At 34.3% G+C, this 26902-nt stretch overlaps 1 protein-coding gene across 10 annotated transcripts in view; it reads left to right on the top strand.

The window, feature by feature from the left end:
• Positions 1-26902, top strand: part of ROBO2 (roundabout guidance receptor 2) — an 800464-nt gene that overhangs the window by 553096 nt on the left and 220466 nt on the right. For all 10 annotated transcript variants that reach the window (XM_069100506.1, XM_069100507.1, XM_069100511.1 and 7 more), the window contains exon 5: positions 10254-10392. In XM_069100506.1, the coding sequence (XP_068956607.1) occupies positions 10254-10392 (139 nt within the window). The remainder of the gene's footprint in view (positions 1-10253; positions 10393-26902) is intronic.

Here is a 26902-nt window from a genome sequence, read left to right as displayed (position 1 = left end):
AGAGAAAATCCACAGAAAACAAGCAAAAATAAACCTGATCTTTAACTCACACAGAAATATTATAATCAAATCAGAAGGCTTCTGTATTTTGAAAGCAGCAAGAGAAAATAACTTTCTGTTTCCAAAGAGAGCTAATCAGAATGTGATAGGATTCCTTTGTGGTTATATCAAAGGAAAAAATGGAATGTGACTTTCTAAAAATGTTAATAACTTCCTCATAATGTGCAGCAAGTTTGCTTGCCAACATTTGCTTGTTGAGACCTGTCAGCAGACTTGACCAGTAATCTTGCATGTTTATTTGGAAAATAATGTGATCTCTATGACTTTACATCTGTTATACAACAGATGAAACATGCAGGAATGTTTTTTTTTCAAAATTTTCTTTTCTTCTTTCCTTATTCTTCCAACTGCCCCCTTATTTTTACTCAGCATCTCTCAATTCGACCCAATTGCACTATTGCAGCTCCCCCTGGATACTTTCAGCACCTCCAAGGGACAGTATTGACTCCTTTGGGAACTTCTGAATAAGTAAATGTGAAAATGGAAATAAATGCATCCTTTACAAACCATGTAGCAAAAATAATAATGATAGAAAAGATACAAGACTAAATGGAGGTCTCATTGTGCTGTCACATTACATCAAAGACCCAGAACTTTGTGGAGGCTCCTGCCACAAATATGCAATCTTCCAAGAGTTTGATTTATCTATCAACATGGGAAAGACCAAGTGATTGAATAATGTTTATAGAATAAATATATATAATTATAATAATGAGACATCATTTTAAAAACAAAAAAAAAAGGTTTATCCAAAATGAAAGGGTACATTTACAGTTAACCAAGGAAATAAGAATATAATTATCACTATTTGCACATTATATCATGGTATGCATAGAAAACCCTAGTTACTAATCAAATAAATATGTTAATCAACACTATTAAGAGCTGAAACAAAGTAGCAGAATACAAAATAAATACACTAGAATCATCAGCATTTATCTGCAATGCTGACATAAAACAGGAAGAAATGAGAACAGGAATTCTTTAAAATAAAATAAAAAATAAATGAAAAACAATCTAAGCAAACTGTTAGACTCTACCAAGAATAAGATATATGCAAATACAAGTACAAAATAATCTTAACAAAAATAAAATTTCCCTTTTTTATTAATAATTTCACATACTTCAATAAACATGAACATTTCCCAATATGGAAAAAAGCAAACTTGTATATGAAAGTGTGACTTCACTACATGAAACATGGTCTCTTTTTTTTGCATAATTTAAATTTAAAATGAGGGCCATCTTTGTGTCCCCTTCTGAAGTTACTTATTATTATTTATTATTTAATGATTCACTCTCATTTCTACTTTATTCCTTTTTGAGTATATAGTGCCAGTGCAATATATGCAGTGCCCACAATCACAATAAAAACCATGACTCTAAATATCACATGACATTCAATTGCAAAATATAACAAACTCTCCGTATATAGAACAGAACCAAAATATTTATTTAGACACCGGAAAACTGAATCCCCAACCAGTAAGCCAATTCCATCTTAACAGTAAAGAAATTAACAAGCCATAATGACACAGAGAACCATACCATCATTCAGCCTTCCCACAAACCAATACAAGATCAATATTTACTCAGAAACCTCTCTATCTCCTTGCCTGAGCTCCTCTCTCTCCCATCATCTTCCTAGCTCTGACTCCCAGCTTCCTGTGGCTCTGCTCTACCCTTCAGCAAACTCCTCCCTCCACAGGCTCCATGTGACTACATTCACCCTATTAGGGGGCAGAGTTTACTTTTGAAGCAGGGGAGGTCTTCAAATTCCCATTCCCACTACTGAATGTCAGAATCTATATGCCCCAAGCTCTCTCCTTTAAAAAAGAAAGCCCTTCCTTGTAACAAATAAGTATAGTTACACAAAACAAATCTACACTTTTCTGTGTCTGAAAATGTTTGTATCACTTTGCACTTCTAACCCATCTCTTTTCTGACAAGTCAACTTTTTGGAGTTTTAGTTGGTTATTGCATTCATCATAGTTTCTAAGTCTCTCATATTTGTTTTGCTTAACAATATTGTAGTCATTTTTCTGCTCACTTCACTCTGCCTCCTTCATTAAAAGCCATGTTTATCAGAACCTAGCTTTCTTACAATGCAATAATAGTTCCTTCCTTTCATATATCATCATTTATTTAGGAATTATAACACATTATCATGAACACTGACTTTTTTTCCCCAATTTCTAGCTACAACAAAAGTGTTTTTATAAATTTTTTTTGGTACGTTTCATTTTTTGCTGTTTTTTTTTTCCCTCTAGGGTTAGATGATGAAGGTGTCAGGGAAAAAATGCTTAACATTTGGAAGAAACATATACATACATTTATATACATATGTATATATAAATATACATACATACACACATATGATTCCATTCCTTCATGTATATGCACGATTTAGTGATTTGAAGGAGATATATTTCACAGTTATTTTCTAGAATGATTGTATCAGTATACAGTTCCATCAATAGACAATAATGTTTCTGTCCTATGACAGTCCCTCCCACAATTGTCATTTTCCTGTTTTGTCACCTTTCCCAACTTGACAGGTATGAAATGGATCTTTAGACTTATATTAATTTGTAGTAATCATATTAATGATTTGTAACTTTTTGCCTTATTCCTTTTGTGAACTGTCTATTCATATCCTTTGATTTTTTATCAACATGCAAAAGATCTTGTTCTTACATATTCTTATCAATTTTCTATATAGCTTGGATATTAAGTTTTCATTAGAGAAAATTGCTAGACAAACGTTTATCCAGGTAATAATATCACTTTCTTGACTCCTCTAATTTGTTTATGATGTAACTTAATTGTTGTTTTTTGTTTCTAGGTTTTGTATGTATTTGGAGCTTATTATAGAATATAGTATGAAATGTTAGTCCAAAGATTTGCCACATTGTCTCCTAGCTTTCCCAGAAATGTTTGTTTATTCCTATTTAAGTGTCCTTTTTCCGTTGGGATTTTGTGCTTAGACTAGCCTCCATCAAGCTTCTTATGTCCCCATCTTCTTTCTTAATCAATTTCTTACTCAATGTATGGGTGGTACACTGCAGGCTTTGGCCTCAGTTAGTTATTATCATCTTCTCTTGGCCTACTATCTAGCTGGGAATTGAATCCTTTCCCGGTCCTGGCTTTGGCAGACCCTAGAATTATATAATATATCAACCTAGTCTCACCCAGGCACTGAGTTAATCTCCTTCTGTTTGTTGATAGTGGTACTCTGAGGAGTGAATGGCTGGCTAGTCCTTGTCTTCATGTATGGTGACCTGATAGGACTAAATTTCCTCCCTGTTTCTCTTGCGGTGAGACCTCACATGTTGTGAAGAACTGTCCACTGCATATAGCATGAGAGTGTTGTTGTGAGGCTCAAAAGGAGGCAGATTAGACATCTCCAGTCTCTTCTCCCTGAACCTTTTTCCAAAAGTTTTTTTTTTTTTAATTCTTGACAGGAAGTAAAGCAGTAGGTTAGTGCCAACAGAACTGTTGCCATTCCACTCTCCCCAGAGAAAGGGCATACCTGACTACAATTATTCCTGTTTTTTTCCCTTAACATTATCAGTCTAGACCCTAGAATCTAGGTGATATGAGTTTCAACTTCAAGTTAATTTCTGATTATTGTTTCAATATTGAGAAGAAGGGAGGAACCCAAGCTCTATGTCCAAGGCTTGACTCTTTTATAGTAAATACCAATTCCACAATAAACACACATAGTACTTATCCAAGAAACTCATATAGCCAAACGAGCAGCAAGAAATCAGAGAAAGTATACATAGGAGACTGTACGTGACATAATACAGAATCAAGGAGCTTTTTCATTTGGATTGACGTAACTGAGCCAAACAGAGAGAGAGAAAGTGAGATAGAGACAGAAACAGAGAGAAAGAGAAAGAAACAGAGAAAGAAACATGAAAGACAGATAGCAACAGAGAAAGAGACCTAAATCTTATCCAAAGGATATTTACCCAAAGTCTCTAGTGTAGCAAGCTGGAAATAGTGATAGGATGGAGGCCACCAGCTCTCCTCTTATCTTCTGAGAGTCTTTTCCTTAAGCATCCCATAGGGGAATCCTCATCCATCTTTCCACTCAAAGCTGGAAGTGCCTGAAACATGAACAGACTCAGCAACTGTAGGAAACCTTGAAGAATATTTAAAAGACTGAAGAGATTTCCTCTCACTTTGGCTAGCTCTGCCCTACCTCTAGTACATTTATGGGAAATTGATCTCAACCAATTTGGAAAACGTCCCATACCAATGGGCTTTGGGGCTGGTGTTGCATTATCTTGACAGGCCATACTATAATTTGGTTGCAGGTCCTTCATTACTGGAGCTCATTCTGGCTTGTGCTTCCTCTGTTAAGAATTCTGGCTGACTTAAGGTCCATTTGCCAGGAACTGATTAGGCTTACCTGTTGCAGATATTCTCTCCAATCTTTATCCACCCATTTCTACTGCCTTCTCTGGTGAGACCCTGTCTGCCAGGTTTTGGTCTTCTTTGTACACTTTTAGACTTGATGGAGGAACTTTCTTTTTGTTATTCTTTTTTTTCTTTTTCTTTTCTTCCTCTTTAGGTATTGGTTGGGGTTTATATGGGAGAGCTGGTATTATCTCCATTATTGTAAATTTTTCAAAACTGTCCTTTTAGCTAGAAGTCTGGGAAAATATAGATTTGTATAATTGAACTTATTTACTGCTTATGTTTGAGCTAGATAAATATTACAAAAAGGGGTTTTGATTTAAATAATGGATTTAATATTACATCAATCAAATTCCTTGTTAGATACTTTATATATCTCAACAAAATAATAATGAAGCTTCTAGAATCTAAAGAGGAATAACAAGAAAAAAGTAAAAAGGAAGCATACCATTACTAGGTGTCAAAATATATTATAAAGCAGTAATTATTAATTCATTTGATACTAATAAAAATAGAAAAGCATATCATTGGAATAGGCTGGCTTGATTTTCAAGAAATAAAAATAAACAATTACAAAATGTTTAATAAACCCAGTAACAGAAATTATTTGGTCATATGTTTCTTTTTGATAAAAACAATAGGAAGAAAAACTGTAATGCCGTTGGGTTGAAATTAAGTTTAGGTCAATAAATGTCAATATATGACCTAGCATAATAAGTTCAAATTCAGATGTGAATTTTTTTAAAGTTAAACCACAAAAAAAGAGAAAAGGAATAAGATAAAGTATGTTTCACAATGATAATTAGAATGAGAATACATAACTATAAGACAGAATAGTTTGTATGATAAAAATATTTCTAAAAAATACAATGTTGACTGCAAGAAAGTGAAAAACTTTGAACATGAATAAAGTTAGTGAATACAGAATTAGAAGAGAATTTGTAAGGTAGAAAGATATTTGTATCATTGTCACTAATAAAAGTCTTGCATCCAAAATATATAGGAAATTGACAGATCTATTACACTAATAATCATTTCACAGTTAAAAAGTGGTCACATGAAATGAACAAGTTTCCAAAGAAGGAATTCAATCTATAAATTAAAATATTAAAACCTTTTAAATCGCTAATAGAAAGGAAAATAAGTACATCTGAGTCTTTGCCTTGTATTATACAAATTAATAAAGCTGACCAAAAATGGGAATAGTTAATGTTGTAGGAACTGTAAGGAAAAAACATACATTGTTGACTAAGCTATACAGTGATGCAACATTTCTGGATAATAAGTATGGAATAAAGAAAAGTGATTAAACTATACATATATGTGTGTGTGTGTGTGCATATATATATATATATATATATGTATATATATATATATATATATATATGATCTAATCAGGTGATTCCACTACTGGGAGTATATTCATAGGAAACAAAAGGTCAAAATATTCAAGAGTATTTATAGCACTATTTTGGTGGAAAAATGTCAAAAACAAATAAACAAAAACCAGAATACAGGAAATATAAGAAAATAAGTTCAAACTATTTCAGAAGGAAGAACTAAAAAATATATTTACATATGTGTATATATATACATATAGAATAAAAGATCAGTAAAAGAATATTTAATTCTGAATAAATGAAAAATTAATGCAAGGGAGAGTTAAAAAGGTTTATACTAGGATTGAGGCAGTGAGAAAAAAGCAGATAGTTGAAAGAGATATCATAGATAAAAAAGTTACAGGACTTTTTTTTTTAACTATTTAGACATGATAGATCATTGAGCATAGTTTTACATCCAAAAGGAAGAATGCATCCAAAAGAACAAGGAAATTTTAATATTAGACATATTGTTTAGTGGTTTTTTAATTTGTTTTAAAAATTAGCAAAAATCCATTCTCTCCCCCCCCTCTCTCTCTCACTCATTCCAATTGAGAAAAAAACCTGTAACAAAAATATTCATAGTTGAGCAAAATCAATTCTCACGTTTCTCATGTTCATATGTATGTATTCATGTAATATATGTGTGTACACACACACACACACATATATATATATATATGTATATGTTGAGTTTGGTAGGTAAAGAGGGAATACAGAAAAAATGTCAGGACTGGAGATTTACCTTTAGGATTCCTTTTTAGCCTAGTCATAGTTGGAACTATGGAAATGAATGAGACTTTCAAAGGATGGTACTGAGTGAAAAGAAAAGAGAGTTGAAAACAAGACCATAGGGAACATCCATTAAAAGGTTGGAGAAGAAGGTAAGAATTCAGTGAAGGAAACAGAGAAGGATCATCTATGGATCGAATAGTCAAGAAAATGTGGCATCTTTGAAGCCAAAGGAGAATGTGTATATAGAAGTATAGAGTACATAGAAGAGGAAGTGAGTAATCACTATTCAGTGGCAGTTGCATAGAGTGTTCAAGTAATGAAAAAATACCAGAGCAATGAATTTAGTTGTTGATCATCATTAACCTTTGAATGAGCTGTTTGAGTAGAGTGAATGATAAAAGCTAAATTATAATAAATTGCGGAAATTTCAGATCAGAAAATTCTTATTGATAGGTATCAAATGCAGACTATTGTTAAAAGAAATTTGGTGAAAGGATAAGATTTAGGATCATAGCAGGGATACAAAAAATGGACTGGGGAAATCTACTTAAAAAAAAGGAACATGCATGTATAATCATATTTGTAGGCTGATAGGAATGAATTAGTAGAGAAAAATAAATTGGAGATCCATGAGATAATCAAGATTGTTTAAACAAAGCTCTGCAAGAGGGGAGATGAATGGAATTAGGAATGCAAGATCATTTCTAGTGAGGAAGAGGAATAACATTTCCTCTGAGGAAGGTTTGAAGAATATAAGAAGGATCTCCTATCAACTAGCCTCAATTTTTTCCGTAAATCAACGCTCTAGTCTGTTCTTTGTGTTTAAGCATGGTGTATTGTGGGGTTACAATCCTGGTCCAGTGGTGATTGTGTACAGGAGAAATGAAGGGACATTGGAGTCTTAAGAAAAGTTTGTAAAGGCTTGGTGTAGGCCTTTGTCCGCAGTGAAATAAGTAGTCAATGAGGCAAATAAAACTACTGAGATGGGATAAGTGGCATTCAACTGAGGTTATGTGCCATAAATGTATAATGGGCAAAACCATTTTGATTTTGTGACTCTAGTTATATTTAGAAACTGAGGAGCAGAATTAAAGATATCATATGCTAGGCATTATTCATAGTCGAGACCCAAAGTTTTTAAAGAATAGTAGATTCTTAAAGTTGAACTAATTCCAAATGTCTTCTTAGATGATGAGGAAAACAGTACAAATATTATGTTCACATCCCAGCAACTTAAGGAAAACAATAGCCTGTGTGGTTGCAGGAGAGAAGACTGAAATATAGAGTTGTAAGTATTGGCCAAGGTGAGGCAGCATGGTGTAGTGGTTAATACAGCCCTACATTTCCAAGTCAAGAAGATATCTACAATCTCTTCCTTCCTTCCAGCTCTGAATCTATCATCTTGTGAAAGTTAATGAGGCCACCTCTTTGTTCTAGATAATATTTTTTTTCTATTTCAATGAAATCTTAGGTGTCTACATATCATTGTGACTTAGAGATAAATTAAAATAAATAAGCAGCTTGTAATAATGAATCACACACAAAATAGTATATTGCTGTCACAGAAGAGAAATTATCAATTTAATGGAAGAATTATTGAATTTTGGAGAATACAATAAACATTTCTTATGCATGTAAATAATGCAGAGAAATATGAAAAGATGAAGTTCATGGAAAGATGCAATAGGTTATTAGAGACATTCATGGAAAAAATAGTGGAAGAATATGAAGCAAAATAAAAGCTAAGTTAAAAAAAGGAGGAATACTTTTAGTAGTTTGGAGAGGGGGGTGAGAGGCAGAATCTTTGAAAACATTTAGCAAAGTAAGCAGCTAGCAATAATGTGGAAAGTGACAATATGATATACATTTTTTTAACTGTGTGGATGCCAAATCATATACTTTTTTTTGCAACATTGGATTCTATTGAAACACAACTATAGATAATGCACTTCTGTTTCCTTTCTTTGCCATCCAAGCAATTTAAAACATATGTTGCTACTGAGCCATAATAGTCATTTGGGTGGGTCAGGGGAAAGGGAATATTGTTATCTCCTACCTTATATCTATGTATTTAGTAGGCATAATTTTATTTGATATTCGTGATGGAAATTAAAAGCTTTTTTCCATCAAATTCAGCTCAGTTTACCTAAGATGTATAAACTCAGTGTATTAAATATTTGATCATGTGACATATATAAGTAGACATGCAAATGTAATAGAAATGGAATTTAACTTTAAAATTCCATTACTATTATAGCAAATTACAAGTCAAAAGGATTAGATCCTATTCAATCTAAACAAATTCATGTAGACTCATGTCAGAGTAAAACTATATGAAATATAGGGAAGATCAATGCAACACTTAAAGGCAGTAACAGTTTACCATTTTAATTTAATTTAATTTTTATTAAGTACTTACTATGTACTAAGGAGATAAATATGCAAAATGAGGCTGCTTTTATTCTCAGGGAGCTCCTACACTTTTCTAGAGGGGGTGATAGGAAGGGCAGGATACAGATACTAGAAGGTAAAGTGAGATGGAATTATAGGAAGGAATTTCACAAGGTGCTCTAAGAAATTTTGTTGATGGAGAGAGCACTATCAACCAGGATTTTCAGGGAAGGATTCTTGAAAGAGGTGGAAGAAAGAGGTGGTATCTAATCTGAAATTAAATAAGTTTTTACTAGAATAATGAGGAGACTACACATTAAAGGCATTGGGAAGAGCTTACACAAAAGCATGGAAACCAGAGAAAACAAATCATGTTAAAGGAGAAACTTTTTGTCTAGTTTGGCTGAAACAGTGTGTGAAGGGATATACTGGGAAATGGAGCAGAAAAGGTGGGGTGCTTGCAGAGGGACTTAAATGCCAGATTGAAGAGCTGTTATAATAGCTGTCATTTATATATTGTGTTGTGGTTTGTCATCTTGTTTGACTCTTGCAAAAACTCTTTGTTACTTTTATATTATTATCCCTATTTTATTAGGTAAGAAAATAGAGACTCAGAGAAGTTTAATGACTTGCCCAGCACCATGTAGCGAATAAATGTCTCAGATGAGATTTGAAAGCACATCTTCCTTAATCCAAGAATAGCACACAACACAACCTCTCTAGGGGAAAGACAATGGTGAAGGCTGAGCATTAAGGGAATTATTTGACAGCTGTATGGAGCATGAATTAACTTTAAGAGATTTATAAAAATAGTGCAGGCAAGAGATCTAATTGACCTGTGTAAGAGAAGGACAAGAGAAATATTACAGATATAGAATCAATGAGATTTTGTATCTGATTGGATTTCTCTCTGAGAAAAAGGGGTAAAAATATTTTTAAAATTAACACTAAGATTTTAAAGTGTGGTGACTGAGAGGGCACTGATATGTTCAGGAATCCAGAAGGAAACATTTAACAGGCATATAGAAATTCAGATTAGGTTTTCCAGGGGACATTGATATGGATTTGTAAGTCAGCTGCCTGGAGATGTTTATTGAATGATGTGAATGAATGAGATCATCAAGGAGAAATGTAGGAGATAAAAGAGGACCTAGTAAAGAGCGTTCATGGATACCCACACTGAGGACAGGAGAAGTATAATAAGCTATTTACAAAAAACACTCTCATTGCTTCACTTTGAAACCTTTTTTCCCCCCCAAGAGCGACCCACTTTCCTCAGACGGCCAATTAACCAAGTGATACTGGAAGAAGAAGCTGTTGAATTTCGATGTCAGGTCCAGGGAGATCCTCAGCCAACCGTAAGATGGAAGAAGGATGATACAGACTTACCAAGGGGAAGGTAAGAGAACTCCAAACTGAAATTGGTTTGACTATGATAGTTGTGTGTGACTATGATTATAGAATGTTAGAGTCCAGAATACTAGATCATTAAGGATAGTAACCTCATTTCATAGATGAACAAACTGAGTTTTGTTAAGAGGTTATTCTCAATCAATAAAAAAGCATTAATCAATGCCTATTATGTTTCAGGCATTGTGATTATAAATGGGGATACAAACACAAAAATGAAATAATTCTTACTCTCAAAGAATTTACCTTTTATCAGGTCAAATAACATGTACATATATAAATATTTAAAGCCTAAGCATAGAATGAATAGAAAGTAGTGAAAGAAAAGTAGTTAGAGAGAGTGGGTACTAACACTTGAAGGGATCAGGAAAGGCTTCCTATAGAAGGTAGTACTTGAGCTGCATTTGAAAAAAAACTATGGAATCTTTGAGGTAGAGGGGAGAAAGCAGTGTATTGCAGCAATGGAGGATTGCCCACTGAGAGACTAGATCAGTGTATAAAGAAAAAGCTTTTGATAAATACCTATTTATGTGGGGAAAAAACCTAAAAAAGTATAGGCCTTGAAAACCTTGTTTTTAATGTGATCAAGTATATACATATATGTGTGTATGTGTATATGCATGTATATGTGTGTATGTATGTAATTGTGCATATACATGATTTTATATGTAGAAAGAGACAGAGGGAGAGAGTTACATGTATATATTTATGTATACACATGCAACATGTGTATATATACATTCACATATGTATATACATACATATGCACATTTAGATATATATTTATATGTGTGTATATATAAGAGCTAGCATTTTTATAAGGATGATAAACTGGAAGCTTTCCCAGTAAACTTAGTGATAAAGGAAGAATGTCTCCTCTTCCTGTTATTATTTGATAATTCTGAAAATCTTAGCCATAGTAATAAGACCAGAAAAGGAAATACAAGGAATAAAAATTGAGAAAGAGGAGATGCATTTATCCCTATTTCTAGTTGGTAAGCTAGTTTATATGAAAGATCCCAGAAGGTCATGAACTTAAGTAATCAAAAACAATTAGTGACTTGAGCAAAATATGAAGATGGAAAATAAATCTACAAAAAGTCACTGGCATTTCTGTTCATTACCCAAAAAAATCCTGAAATAAGACAGGAAATACATTAAGAAGAAATACGGAATGAATATAATATTTAGAAGTTAACCTACCCCCACCCCCCCCACACACACACACACTATATAAATATAACTAAAAGCAGTTATGGAAATAAGGGAAGATTCTTTAAAATAATTGAAGAAAAGTTCATTATTCATGCCTATGCTATGTCAACATAACAAAAATAATAATACATAAATTTAATGTTATATTAATCATATAACAAAGGATTTTCTTTATACAACCAGGTAAAATGTGTTTAGAAGAGGTCAGATCTCTCAAGGATAATATTGATAATAACAATATTCATAAAGTAGGAAGGCAGCTAAGTGGTTCAATGTATAGAGTGCCTAGCCCGGAGTCAGGAAAATTTGAGTTCAAATCCCATCTCAAACACCACTAGCTGTGTGATCCTGGGCAATCACTTAACCTTGTTTGCCTCTGTTTGTTTCCTGTAAAATGAGCTCGAAATGGCAAACCACTCCAATATCTTTGCCAAGAAAAACCCAAATGGAGTGATGAAGTGCCAGACATGACTGATCAATGACAACAAGGAATGAAGGAGGCATAATGTTTAAAAATAAATTTTATTATACAGAAATAATAGTAAAAACCATTTGGTACTGGTGAAAAAGAGAAAAAACACAACATTGGAATAAATTGGATATGACCTAGAAGTAAATCACATATCTCAGCATTAGATGTATCCAAGAACACAAAACTATTGAAGAAATATTCTTTTTTTCAACAAAAGAATTGAGAAAACTGGAAAGCAGGATAGTGGATAGTAGATCAGAATCTTACCTCCTATACAACAGCAAGCTACACATAAATTAGCAATGTAAATATAAGAGACCATTATCATTTAAAAATAAAAGGAAGTGTGGAAAGTTGTATCTTTCACAACTCTTTTCTTTGAGAATTCATAACAAATCAAGAGATAATTACAAAAGACCAAACATAAGTTTTATTAGATAAAAGCTGTTACAATAAAACCAGTTTATAAAAATCAAAACATACAAGTCTGACATTCAAAATATATTTGTGCACTTACACCAACAATGAACTATTCCATAAAAGATGAGTGGTCAAAGGATAAGAATTGCAAACCACCAAGAATCATACAAAAACGTCCCCCATCATAAACAGAGAACTGCACATTATGACAATTCTGAGGTTTCACATTCACCAAATTTGCAAAGATAGTAAAAGTTGTAACTCGAAATGTTGGAAGAAGTGCAAGAAAATGGACATACTAATACATGTTTGTCGAGCTATAAACTGACCCAACTCCCTTGAACAAACAAATTTTAATAATGTGAGGAATGTTAATAAACTACTATACCATTTGACACAACTATCTTACTATTGAACTCAATACTGGAGCTTGTTATTCTATGAGGTGGAAGTGAGGAAGGAATACAGTCCAAAATGTGGGAGACAGTAGAAACAATGGCCTGGAAATAGGAAATGGAATGCCATAGGGAATATAGAGAACAGTAAGGAGTCCCTAGTTCGACAGGTCCATAGAATGTTTGAAGGGAAATAAAGTGCAACGAGCTTAAATATCATTAGGAAAGTTTTAAATGCTAAAAGGAAGAATTTCTATTTTATCCTGTTAGCACTAGGAAGACCCTGAAACTTCATGAATCAGGGGATTGACATGGTTCAGACCAGAATATCAGTTTGGCACCTATGTGGAGGATGGATTGGAGAATGGAGAAGCCTGAGCTAGAGAGACCAATTAGAGGTTACTCCAAAAGTTCAAATAAGAGAAGATGCAGACCTCACCTTAGTCAATGACTAGGTAAGGTGAGAGTGAGATGTGGCAGGAGAATTGGCATGAGTTGGCAACATGGGACATGAAGGAAATTGAAGTTTTGGGATTAACTGGCACGTCCAATGTGAATGACTGGAAGGATTATGATGCTTTTGATAGATTTATGAAATTAGGGAAGGGTAGGAAAGCCTGGGAGAAAAGATAATGATTATGTTTTGGACATGCTGAGTTTGTGGTACATGGGAAACATCCATTTTGACATGTTCCATAGTCAGATGTAGGACTATAGCTCAGGACAGAGAATAAGGTTGGCTATATAGACATCTGTCTTCTGAGTACAACACTTAATTCAGTGTTTTATTTTTATCCGATATTTTATTTCCATGAAAATATTGATATATAATATAGAAATATTTATAATTATTTTTATATTTATACATCATATAAAATACAACAAAACATACTAAAATATATATTAATATATTGTTTATATTTATTTTATTATTTATTGTATTTATATTTAAATATTTCTATATTATAAATATTTATAAATATATTCTAAATAAATATGCATATTTACATAATGACAGTCATTATAAATATGCTTAAAATTATTATGTAACAGTTTCTTGCCCTATGTAGTTTTCTCATTTTAAATAATTGATTTAATCATTTAAAATCATTACCTTTTAGTTAAGACATTTCTTATACATTTTGATAAAATTATTTGCAATTGCTAAGTTTGGGTTCATTTTATTGATTTTAGTTATCACAGAAACCAGTCATGGTGCGAAGTTAAAACTTTCACGTGTGTGTGTGTGTGTGTGTGTATTTCCTTTTAAAAAGTATGTCTGAGGAAACACAAGCAAATAGTAAACTTTGAATATAAAATGTTGAATTTATTATATACCTTTTTTTAAAAAAAGAGCAAAGTATTCTTAGTCTATACTTATGGTTTTATAATTTTGTTTGTTATATTTTGAATTTGGAAATGATTGATTTTTTGAGCATTCATTAAATTCAGAATAAAAATCTAAAATTTAACATAATATAATATATGTTTGGATTTTCCTAGTTTGGGGACCTGTGATATTCAGTTTTCTCATTTGTAAAGTGGATATAGCAATAGTTGCCATTTTAAGGTGCATTTTGAGTTTCAAAAGGAATAATATATGTGAAAAAATTTTGAAAATTGTAAAGTAGTATAAAATTAAGCACATTATTATTTATAATATGGATTTTTGAATGATTTATTTGAATGGAGAGTGGTGGTGAAGAGGGCCTAGAAATAAACAAGAGGAAGAGAAGAAATAGCACACTTTTTTTTTTCGGGAAACCAGGCTTCTTCCAGAAACAAAATTTCTCATTTTTAATAACCACATACTTGCTGCAGTGTTATATGTCTGCAAATTACAGAATATTAATTGAAGATTGAAGTTGAAGCTTGCCACATGGCAGTGAGAAGTACATGGTGAGCATGAAAAGGTTGCCTAACAGTTCAAAAGAAGAGTTATGCAAAATAAATTACAAATTTTTTAAAAAATGACATCAGAGAATGCATGACCAGAAGAAAATATGGGTCTGTTATTCTGTGAAAGCATAAATGAGCTAATTAAAAAGCCTGCAGTCACTATCTCATCACCAGAGCAGCTCTTCCAAACCTTTTCAACCCTTCTTAAACCATCCATGGCTTCTTTTTGCCCTCATCTTCCCAGATGAAAACCTTGTCTCATATCTTAGTGATAAAGTGGAGGTCATTTGCCTAGAGTTCCCTCTTCTTTCTCCTCCTCATCTCAGAAGATGCCTTCTATCACTATCTCTGCTTTCACTCCTGTTTCATATGAATTTCTTGCCAAATTTCAGCCTCTTCTTCAGCAGATTGTCCCCTCTGTCATCCCCACATTCTCACCTATCTTCAATTTCTCAATATTTAGTAGCTCCTTCCTTACTGTCTATAAATATACCTGTCTTCTCCCATTCTCAAAAATCTCTTGTTTGCTCCATCCATCCTCACTAGTTATCATCCCATATCTCTACTGCTTTTCACTGCTAAACTCCTTTATAAGCTAATCTTTAATAGGTTCTTCCACTTCTTTTCCTCTCATTCACTTACTAACTTTGCATTTTGGCTTCTGACCTAATTATACAACTGAAACTGATCTCTCCAAAGTTAATAGTAATCTCTTAATTACCAAATCTGATGACCTTTTCTAAATTCTCATCCTTCTTGAATTCTCTGCAGCTTTTGACACTGTTGATCAACCTCTTCTCCTTTATACTCTTTTCTTTCTAGGATTTTCTTTTCCTCTCATTGTTTTTCTACCTAGTTGACCTCTCATTTCCGTCTCCTTTGCTGCATCTTCCTTCAGGTCATGTCCCTTAACCCTGTGTGTCCTACAGGGCTCTGTCCTGGGTCCTTTTCTCATCTCCTTCCATACTGTTTCACTTGATGATCTAATTCGTTTTCATGGATTCAGTTATCATTTTTTATGATGATTTTCAAATCTATTTATCCAGCCCAAATGTTTCTGCTAATTTCCAGTCTTGCAGCTGCAACTAGAGATTAGGCATCTCACACCTAGATGCCTGGTAGATATCTTAAACTGAACATGTCCAAAACTGAACTCATTTTTTTTTTCTCTTCTGATTCTACTTTACTTATAAACCACCTTATTATGAGCTAACAAAGTGATATTCCTAACGCACAGGTCTGACCATGTCACACATCCACCCAAACACAAGGAATGCTATTGACTCAGTATTACCTCCAAGGTCACATATAAAAGCCTCTGCTTGTCTCTCTACACCCTTCCTAAGCTGCCCTCTCCCCACCCCCACTTCCAGTATCCTTATACCTTAAGCCCTCTCCCTCTTGCTTACTCTTGTGATCCAGTGACACTAGATTCCTTACTGTTCCTCAAACAAGAAACTCCAAGTTCTGAGAAATTTTACTGACTGTCCCCCATACTTGAACTGCCATCCCTTCTCATTTCTTCCTTGTAACTTCCTTGGCTTCTATCCAAATTCTTGCTAAAATTCCACCTTATGTAGGGAGACTTTCCTGATCTTTCTTAATTATGTTGCCTTCTCTCTGTTGATTATTTCCAATTTATCCTATATAGAGTGTCTTTGTACCTACTTGATTTTCCCATTAAACTTCATGGACTCTTAAGAGCAGAGATTGTCTTGTATTTTCTTTTTTCTTTTTTTTATAAGTAATTGGGGTTAAGTAACTTGCTCAAGGTTACACGGCCAGTTATTTCTGGGTGTGGTGCTGAGTGTCTGAGCCCGGGATTCGATCTCCAGGTCGTCCCAACACTGGAACCGGTGCTCTTACTCGCTGAGCCACCTGGCTGCCCCTTTCGGGGTTAAGTAACTTGCTCAAGGTTACATGGCCAGGTGTTTCTGGGTGGGTGCTAAGTGTCTGAGCCCGGGATTCGATCTCCAGGTCTTCTCAACACTGGAGCCGGTGCTCTTACTCTCTGTGCCACCTGGCCGCCCCTTGTATTTTCTTTTTATTCTTAAGGCTTAGCATAGTGCCTGTCACATGGTAGGCTCTAAATAAATGTTTATTGACTGGCTAACTTGTACCTATGCTGCCTGAAGATGCCGGCAGTCTAGGAGAGATCAGAAAACTGAACTGTTGAATATTGACTTTCCTCCAATTATGAAAGGAGAGTCCCTGTATCAAAATAGTATGTCATTGTTATCTTCCTAAGGATGGTGTGTTATTTAATGTTAACAAAATACATCTTTATAACAAATGCAATTGAATTAATAGAATACTTGAATATTAGATGAATGGAGGAAATAGATTTTTATCCAAGTTAAGCCTAAAGTATTATAGCAGCAAGCACCCCAAGGGTCCTCAGGGTTTGCTGACAACACAGGTTCTTAGATCTGCTTTGATAAAGGAAAGCAACTCAAAATGGGTTAACAAGCTTACTTTAATCAGTCAAACATATATCGTTTACCTAGTTCAGGGGAAAGAGGTCAGCACCCCGAACTTCAGAATATACAGTCAGAATTATCAAGACAGAGACAGATCAAGTAGACAGCTTTCCAAACTGTCCAACCATTACATCCATGCCAAATCAACATCTGGGTTTCAACATCGGGGTTTTTCAAAGCTGGGGGGGCTTTGGACAATGGCTTCCCAGAATCCAGATCAAATCACAGAACACTTCTCAAAGTGAGCCCCCAAACAAAGCTGCACATCAGGGCTTATATAGCCTTCTCCTGGCTCAGAGAATGTAACAACCTTATTGACTCACTGGCCAATCAAGAAGTATCTACTGAAAAACTAGCCTCCCACCCCAGGCCTAGGGGCAGGGAAGATCTTTAAATTTACATTCCCATTACAACTATGTAAAAATTCATTACAAAAATGTATGTTTTAAACACAATGATCATAAGATAAAGAGTTCCCATTTTTTTTATATTAATGAGTCTAAAAAGTCCTTTAAGATCTGAGTAATTTTTTTAAGTATAATTGCTTATCCCCATTGAATCTGGCTTGAGGAGGGAATGAAATACACACTAAATAGGGTATCTCACCCTTTAGGAGAGAAGGGGGGGGAAGGGGATGAGAAGGGGGATGATGGAAGGGAGGGCAGGCTGGAGGAGGAGGGAATTTGGAAGCACCCACTTTTGAAAAGGGACAGGTCAAAGCAGAGAATAGAACAAGTGGGAGGTGGAATAGGAGGGAGGGAAATATAGTCAATCTTTTACAATATATCTACTATGTTATTGTTTTGCATTAGCCACACATGTACAACCTATACTGAACTGCTTATCTTCCCAGTAAGGGTGGGTGACAAGGGAGGAAGGGAATGGATCTGGAATTCAAAGTTTTAAAATCAAATGTTCAAATATATATATATATATATGTATATATATATGCTATTATTATTAATACTATTTTACATGTAATTGGGAAATAAGATACACAGGCACTGGGACATAGAGATCCACTGGAAAAGTCAAAATGGGTATGGGAGAAAATATGGGAGAGAGCAGATTGGAGGAGTGGATAACCTGTGGGACTGATATTTTGGGGCAGTGGGTAGGGGAAAAATGGGGAGAAAATTTGTAACTCAAAATCTTGCAGAAATGAATGATGTAAATCAGAAGTTAATGAAGCATTTGACAAAAAAAAGTATAATTGAGTGTAATATGACTTATTCCAGAAAGCTAAATATGAATAGGAAAACATTCATTCACAGTGTGAATACATGAAAATGAAATAAGTTCTGTTTCACCAAAATAAAAGGGTTTCACAGGTTAAATTAATACAAATAAGTCCAACTAAGTTGTATGGAAACTATGAGGTCAAAAGATAAAGAAATCTATTTCCTGAACACAGCATTGAAATTTAAGGATTGTAAATTTTATTATCACTGTTATTATCCTACTACCTGAATCACAGAAGTATGAATGGGGGGAAAATGTATACTTTTACCAGAATATTTTCCCTTGTCTAATGCTATTTCCAGAATTTATTTTTCTTTTTGGAAATAACCACATAAAAGTTACTCATTCATAGTGAGGGGATAATAGAGTCTTTGATAAAGAATAATGGTAATGTCTTTTAACTGACTATGACCTGAATCAACAACATTTACTTTTTAACATCATTTCACTCTTGAAATAAGGAGAGGGGTTATTTTTCAAATGTAAGCTGTTGTGTGATGGAAGGTTGTATGGACTGTGATATTTCTTTGGCTTATCACTCAGTGAAATTGTATAAGATTACTTTAGCAGTTAATTTTTTACCAAATTTCTAGTGAATTTCTTCTAAAATTATCCAATCTGTAATATGGGTTTCCCCTCATTGTCTTGGAAAAAAGGAAATATTTTCCATTAAAAGTTAACATTTGAGGGATGGCAAGGTGGCATAGGGAGTAGAGCAGCGACCCTGGAGTCAGGAGGACCTGGGTTCAAATCCAGTCTCAGACACTTGTCTGTCCCCCCACCCCCCCCAGACACACACACAAGCTAGGCGTGTGATCTTGGGCAAGTAACTTAACCCCAGATGTCCTAACCTCCCCCCTCCATAAAACAAAACAAAAAATAAAACTTAGAATTTCTGAAATATTCTAGTAACTTTTAAAACTGTTTTATGCAGAAAATATTTTTTCCAGGCTTTCAGTGTTCAGAGAATAGTTAAAAATATTTTTTACTTGCCTTCAAGCATTCATCTGTCTATTTTTCTTCTTATAGGTTCTGATCACCTGACTTTGCTCAGTAAATATGTCTTCAGTGAAATGTAAGGAGGAGGGAATTACCCTTGTGGATCTAGTAGTGTGTAGGTGTAAAAACTATCCAATGCCAGCAGTCTTCTCTGGGTACACTCAGTGCACTCACATGTAGCTACCCCCAAATTTCCCTCTAAGAAGAGACTGGGTTCAGATCCAGCCTCAGACACTTGACACATGCACACAAAATAAGCACAGGCTTATTTCTTGTAAATTCTTTTTCTGGATTCAAATGGAATTTACAGTATGTTCTCTAATGTAAGAAATTTCCAAAGTTTTAGAAATTGTCTAATCAATAAATTTTGCCTGAGGTTTATGCCTTAGGCAAATGTCTCATCAAGTGGGAAGATCCAAGGAGAATTCAAGGGGTTTCCCAGAGCCTGTACCCCATCGATACCTCCTTCATACTGTTGGGGCATAGCTGGAAGTTAAATGGTTGGGCAGTTAAAAACACCTTTCCTCAGTTTGCTCCAAGGAATAAAAGGGGGATCAAGGGAGAAGGAGAGAGAAGGGTGTAGGGCAAGAGAAAGGAGCTATGAGTTAGACTTTGTCTCATCATCTTTGATGATTGGGCCTGAGGTCTGATCTGCTCTCTGTTTTCAGTACCCTGGCATTGTCTGCCCTCATGTTTCTACTCTTACCTCCCCTTATCCTCAAATTGGCTCATTTGTTTATCTCCTCTCCTATTGTGGTCTAGTCAGCATTTGATTTTTACTTCTTATGTGATTGTTTCTGCTACTATCTTCCTTTGGAAACAAGAAGGCTCCATTCCTATTCCCAAATTCCTTGACGGGCTTGGCAAAAGAAATGTAAAAATGGACCCAAAAATACTTCCTTCCTTTTCCATAATCTTATTAGCTTCTCCAAAAGAAAAAGTTCCCAGAAAGTCAGAAACCTGGAAATTTGTGGAACTTTGAGTGAAGTGGGCACTCCAGTACACTTAAATTCCCAACACATCAAATTCCCATGGCAGTGATTCACTGGATGAAGCTATTGCTAACCACTACAGAGAGAAATTGTTACAAAATTATAGTCTGCACTCATAAATAATATTACATATTATTTCTGATTAGAAGAACATTATACTGAGAAAATAAAAATGATTACTACTTCTTTAGTAAAAAAAATATTAGTTTAGAGGCAGCAAGGTGGGTAAAGGGCACTGTACCTGAAATGAGAAAGATCTAACTTCGAATCCAGCAGCCCCAGAACCACACTAGCACTGTGATTCTGGGCAAATAGCTTAAACGTCTATATATCTCAGTTTCCCTGATTGCAAAATGTAGATAATAATGGCACATACCTCAAAGAATGGTGAGAATCAAATAACATAACATTTGTAAAGCACAATGCTAAGAAAATAGTCAGCAGTTAATAAATGGCTTTTCCTTTCTTTCCTTACTTCCCTAGGGTGATTTTCTTTTAAATTTTCAGTTGGAAATTCTTTCCATCTCTCTGCACCTATTGAGAAGGCAAGACAAATGATGCCCATTATACATATGAAGTCATGCAAAACATTCCCCATAGTCTTTGTTGGGGGATGGGGTTAGGATCAAGAAAAACAAAAAGTAAAAAATATGCTTCACTCAGCATGGAGTCCATTAGTTCTCTGTCTGTAAGTGAATAACATTTTTCCTGAGTTCTTTAGAATTTTTATGGATCATTGTATTGATCAGAATAGCTAAGTGTTTCAAAGTTGATTATTATTCAATATTGCTCTCACTGTGTACATTGTTTTTCTGACTCTGCTCACTTCACTTTCCATCAGTTCCTATAAGTCTTCCTAGGTTTTTCTGAAACTATACCTTTCATCCTTTCTTCCTGTTGTTGAGTCATTCCCCAAATGATGGGAATCTCTTCAGTTTTTGTTGTGTGCGTGTGTGTGTGTGTGTGTGTGTGTGCCTATCTTTAAAAGATCTAGTATAAATATTTTTGTGCTTAGGAGTTGTTTTTTTTTTCCTTTGATCTTTATGGGATAAAAACTTTGTAATAGTATTGTTGGGTCCTTTGGAAAGAGTTCCAAATTATTCTCCAGAATGGTTGGACTAGTTAATAGCTCTACCAACAGTGAATTAATGTACCTATTTCCTCATGTCTGCTCTAGCATTTGGGTATGAGGTGGTACTTGAAAGTTGTTTTAATTTGTGTTTCTCTAATTATTAGTGATTTAGGACATTTTTATATGACTGTTGATAGTTTTGATTTCTTCTGAAAACTATCTCTCCCTATTGCTTGACTATTTATCAATTTGAGGATGGGTCTTATTTTTAATAAATTTTGCTTGGTTCCCTATGTATTAAAGAAATGAGATCCTTAGAAAAAAAGACGCTGTATTTTCTCCCCAATTTCTAGCTTTTCTTCTAATTTTAGCTATATCGGTTTTGTTTGCGCAAAACCTTTTTAAATTTAGTATGATCAAAATTTTCTATGCTACCTCCTGTGAGCATCTCTATTTCTTATTTGGTCCTCTACCCATAGATCTGATGACTATTTTTTCCCATGCTCCCCAAATTTACTTCTATTTACTTATATTACCCATAATGCATTTCTAATATGACAAATGGAACAAAGTAGGAAAGATTCCTCAAGTTATGAATTTATATTGAAATTTAAATCTCAGATTATTTTGAATTTCTGGGGTTGAAGAAGGTGGGCTAAGATGAATCGTGGAAACCTTTTAATGTAAAAAGCAGCAAGAACCACACCATTTATTTTACATGGAAAAGAAAAAGCACTTTTGTTTATTTCTCTCTCTAGTAATTATATCAGGAACAAATTATATGCCAAGCAAAGTAAAGTATAAATACATTCTATATGTTAAATTTAGGTATAATTAAAATTGTTGACGGGTTGTGCAATTTTTTGTTTGTATTCTTGGGGTTTTTATTTTTGTTTGTTTGGGGTTTTGAGGGGCTTTTGTATTTTCTTTTCAAACCTCATGCTTTTTTGCTAGTGCATTTTCTTTTGCTCAGAGTGTCCTCTAACACATCTTCCCCAAAGGGACATATATGTTCAAGAATGAGGTTAACAATTATTTATAGTGGAAAATTTTTCTCTAAAGACTATTAAAAATACCTAAATACTATAAAAAAAACTCACTTTTAAAATACAGCAAATTTAAATTTATAAGGTAAATTGTAGACTCTCCACAAAGGAGCCTAACCACATCTGTTTTATAGGTCTAACAGTACCTAGTGTAATTATATTCCTGCAACTAAATTTAAAACAAATAGATTTGTACTGTATGGAACTCTAATCAATTTTATACTCATTTAGATTTCTAGATATGTCAGTAGAAATAGTATAATTCATATAAATATTATTGGTTATTTGGGTATATCATCAGACTTCTCTTTAATCTTAAAAGAATTATAAACAAGAAGTTTACATGTTTTGTATGAGGCATAACAATTTTTCTGTATTATCCTTGGTTTTACCTACATTGTCTTTTTAGTTCTGGACTCAACTCCATCCCACTCCTCCTCCTATCAAACCGTTTGTCAATGAAAGATTAAGTTTATATAGGGAATTAGAATAGAGAAAATGATGTTATTAATAGTTAGAGTAAAAAAAAGGTGTTACTGTTCACCTATGTATTTTTTCATATATCTAGCAAGACTAATTGAAGTTTCCAGTGGATTTTTTTTACTGTTAATTGTAGTGTATAGCTAATATATGGTGGATGCCAATATGACACATGAATATTTAATGTCATGGGAAAAAACAAAATAAGAATTATAAAACTTACAATGCCAAAAAATTATTATTATTTAAAATTTTGTTGAAAGTTTTTAAAGCATTGTCTTCTGAATTTCCATAGACATATAAAGAATAGCTATCTTATTTCTTAGAAAAAGAGACCAAATTGAGATATTTTATGCATCAGTGTAAGAATGTAAATTTGAAGATCTTCCCTGCCCCTAGATTAAGTGCACATGGAGCCTGTGGTGGGAGTATTATTTTTCAAGACACCCACACCTTGGTGCTTTGTGATTGGGCAGTGGGTCAAGAGGATTGTTACATTTTCTGACCCAGGAGAAGGCTATATAATCCCTGATGTGAGACTTTGTTTTGGGGCTCACTTTGAGAAGTGTTGTGTGATTTGACCAGAGGAGACTCTGGGAAGCCATTAAGAGCCCCCTGGCTTTGCAAATCCATATGTTGATGCTTTCCTCTCTGGTAACTGTGATTTGGTATGGATGTAATGGTTGGACAGTTTGTAAGCCTGTCTGCTTGATCTGTTTCTCTGTCTTGTAACTTCTGTCTGTATACTCTGAAGTTCGGGGTGCTGACCTTTTCCCCCTGAGCTAGGTAAATGATATATGTTTGATTGATTAAAGTAAACTTGTAACCCATTTTAAGTTGCTTTCCTTTAGAAAAGCAGATATAAGAACCTGTGTTGGCAGCCACCCTGGGGATGCTGGGGTGCTTGCTGCTACAATCAGTGTAGCTAATAGTTATGTTTTCAAGTAGTCATGTAAACTGTTCTTCTGTTAATTGTTCTGGTACAGTATTGTTAAAACACATGCTTCAGGAAGATTGGACAAGTGCTCAGAGATCATGCTGTGAAAATCAGCTTTCTTCTCAGATACTAGTTACTTTCAAAGACATGTAGTAGTTTGACTTCCTAATAAAAAATCACAATGATTAGGTTGACTGATAAAGACCTTGTAATTTTAAAAAATGTGTTCAAGAAGACCCTTCACACAATGTAAGAGCATATCACTCATGTCTACAACAGTAATGTCCAAAGACTGGGAGCAGGACTGTTAGCTGTTATTATAGGCCTGTGAAACAAACATGCAAAAAAAAAATTGTAAATGGTGTTTTACTTTTTCTCACTAAATCTTGACATGTATCCCTATTACTTTAAGAATTAGAAATGAGGGATTATTATTTCTTTTTAAATAGCCAAGTCTAGTGAGAATGCTGGATGACTAGTTATATTCTAGTTATTCGACTTATAACAACTTGACTGGGACCTTGAGAATGTGATATTAAATTCTCTGTGACTCAGCTCTTTGAGATTAGAGATAATTTCTTATACATCTTTTATATTCACCATAAAATAGATTAAAATCCTAACATATTTTTTGGTTTTCAATAAATTTGTTTCATTTTTTTATCTGTCACATCTGGACAAAAAGTTCCTATTAATTTTTATTAAAAGCAATCATGGCATTGTTCTCTCTTTTTTAAAGCAATTGGTGTTAAGTAACTTGCTCAAGGTTACACAGCCAGTTATTTTTGTGTGGGTACCGAGTGTCTGAGGCCGGAACTGATCCCAGCTCTCCCGACGCTGGGGCCAACACTCTTACTCACTGCGCCACTTAACCACCCTGGCATTGTTCATTTTTATAGAAAAAAAATAAGAAAAAATCCACTAGTAAGGCAATGAAAGTGTAATAGTTTTTTTTTGGTTAATTTTTCATTCTTATTCTTCACTGTGGTTCAATATGTGCTCCCCATCTTTTCTATCCCTTCACATCAGCCTCAAAGACTATAATCTCCTTGTTGAGTACCCTATTACAGAGAACATTTATTAAACACTTACTTTGTGTCATTTACTGTGAATATGCTTAAGAGTTAGCAAGATAGTCCCTACCCTCAAGATGCTTACAGTCTAGTGGGAAAAGACAATAATGTGGAAAGGAGGGCATAGAGTAGGGAAGAAAAGTACCTGTGTCAAGACACTTGACTAGGAGGAGGAGAAGTCGAGAGAGTTGAATTATGAATGAAGTAAAGCATGGTTGGGTCATCTTTTGAGGTAGTAGTTTAAGCAGATATCCACCAATCAGGAGAAGGGAGGCCTCAGAGCAGATGTCTTTCCAGGATTGGAAAGAATGTCACAAGGAGAAGAAAAAGAAGTCCAAAAACTCAAGTTTTGAGTGAAGTGAAACTTGGCTAGTGCCCCTCCTGAAATAATGCCCTCTCAGCGTTTGGAGTCCCATGACCTCTATCTCCATTCTTTTTCAGTCAATACCAGTCTGTTCACAACTTAGAACTTCAGCATCTCTTTAAACAAGTGTGGTTTTAAAGCATGAACTATGAAATTCAGGTTGATTAGGAATAGCATAATGAGTAGAGAGGAGAAGGAGGACAGAAGGGAATAAACATTTATATAGTATCTTCTGTGTTTCAGGAACTGTGCTAAGCACTTTACAAATGTTAACTCATTGGATCCCCCAACAACCTTTCAAGATTATTAAAGGCTATTAATTTTTTTTTTACATTTGAGGACATTGAGACAGAGAGAGTTTAAATGACTTGCCCAAGGTAACACATAGAGTGAGTATCTGAAGCCAGATTTGAATCCAGGTCCTACGGACTCCAGGCCCAGGACTTTTTCTACTGCACAAGCTAGCTACTAATAGTAGGGCAGTAGATATGGAATCAGAAAGATTGGGGTCCAAATAATAATAACCTTCAATCATTTCTGCTCTTCTAGCCCAGGAAAATCCTATCATTTACTTTCTCTTTCCTACTCTCTAGTATTTGGTTATAAGATCAAATCATGAAGTCATTATACTTGGGACTCAATTAACCCACACTGCTACAGGGAAATCTTTTTATTCATCTCTTATGTTTTATCACATTCTGCACAGCACATGTTTAAAATCTTTCTTTTAGTCTTAAAATCTATCACGTAATCTACTGTCTTGCTCTCCTCTCGAGTCTTTCTGATTCCTCCATCTCTGTCTCCTTTGTTCATATCTCAAAGGCATACTAAGTTGCCGATATTTGCAAAACACAGTGGATCATCAGAATTCACTCTCTTTAATGTTGGTGTTCCCCAAGTTAATGTCCTTAGTCCTCTTCTGTTTTTACACTTTACTTAGAGATTTTATCCATTTCTATAGACATCAGGTCTTTTACTCAATTGACTCCTAAATCTAAACCTCTATCTTCAGTGTCTTCCCAAGGTCCCAGTCGCATATTTCAATCTCTTTCTGCATATCTCTCTTAAAAATCCTTCTAGCATTTCAAGTGCAACATGTACATAATCAATCTCATTGTCATCCCTCTAAAATTTTTCTTTCTGTAATTTTCTATTTATCTTAATAGCACCTTAATTCATATAAGCACTTGGGCTCATAATCTATATTATCTTTGACTCTGATCTCTCTCAAAACTCCACATCCATTCAGGGAATTCTGACTTGGAAATATTGTCTGGACTTAATGAACATATTAGAAATGCTGAAACATGAGCATATGCAGTGTACCCAGTGTTTGACAGTGTTGACACAGTTTATGGTCAGGGCAGGAAACATTCACAGCTATGCTATTTTTTTTTAAAGCAATTGGGGTTA

Source organism: Petaurus breviceps, unplaced genomic scaffold (genome assembly GCF_028583685.1).
Source record: "Petaurus breviceps papuanus isolate PSGF00001 unplaced genomic scaffold, PetGlider_PUasm1.0 419, whole genome shotgun sequence".
NCBI lineage: Eukaryota > Metazoa > Chordata > Mammalia > Diprotodontia > Petauridae > Petaurus > Petaurus breviceps.
Note: the sequence above shows the minus strand (reverse complement) of the source record. Positions and strands in the feature narration are given on the sequence as shown.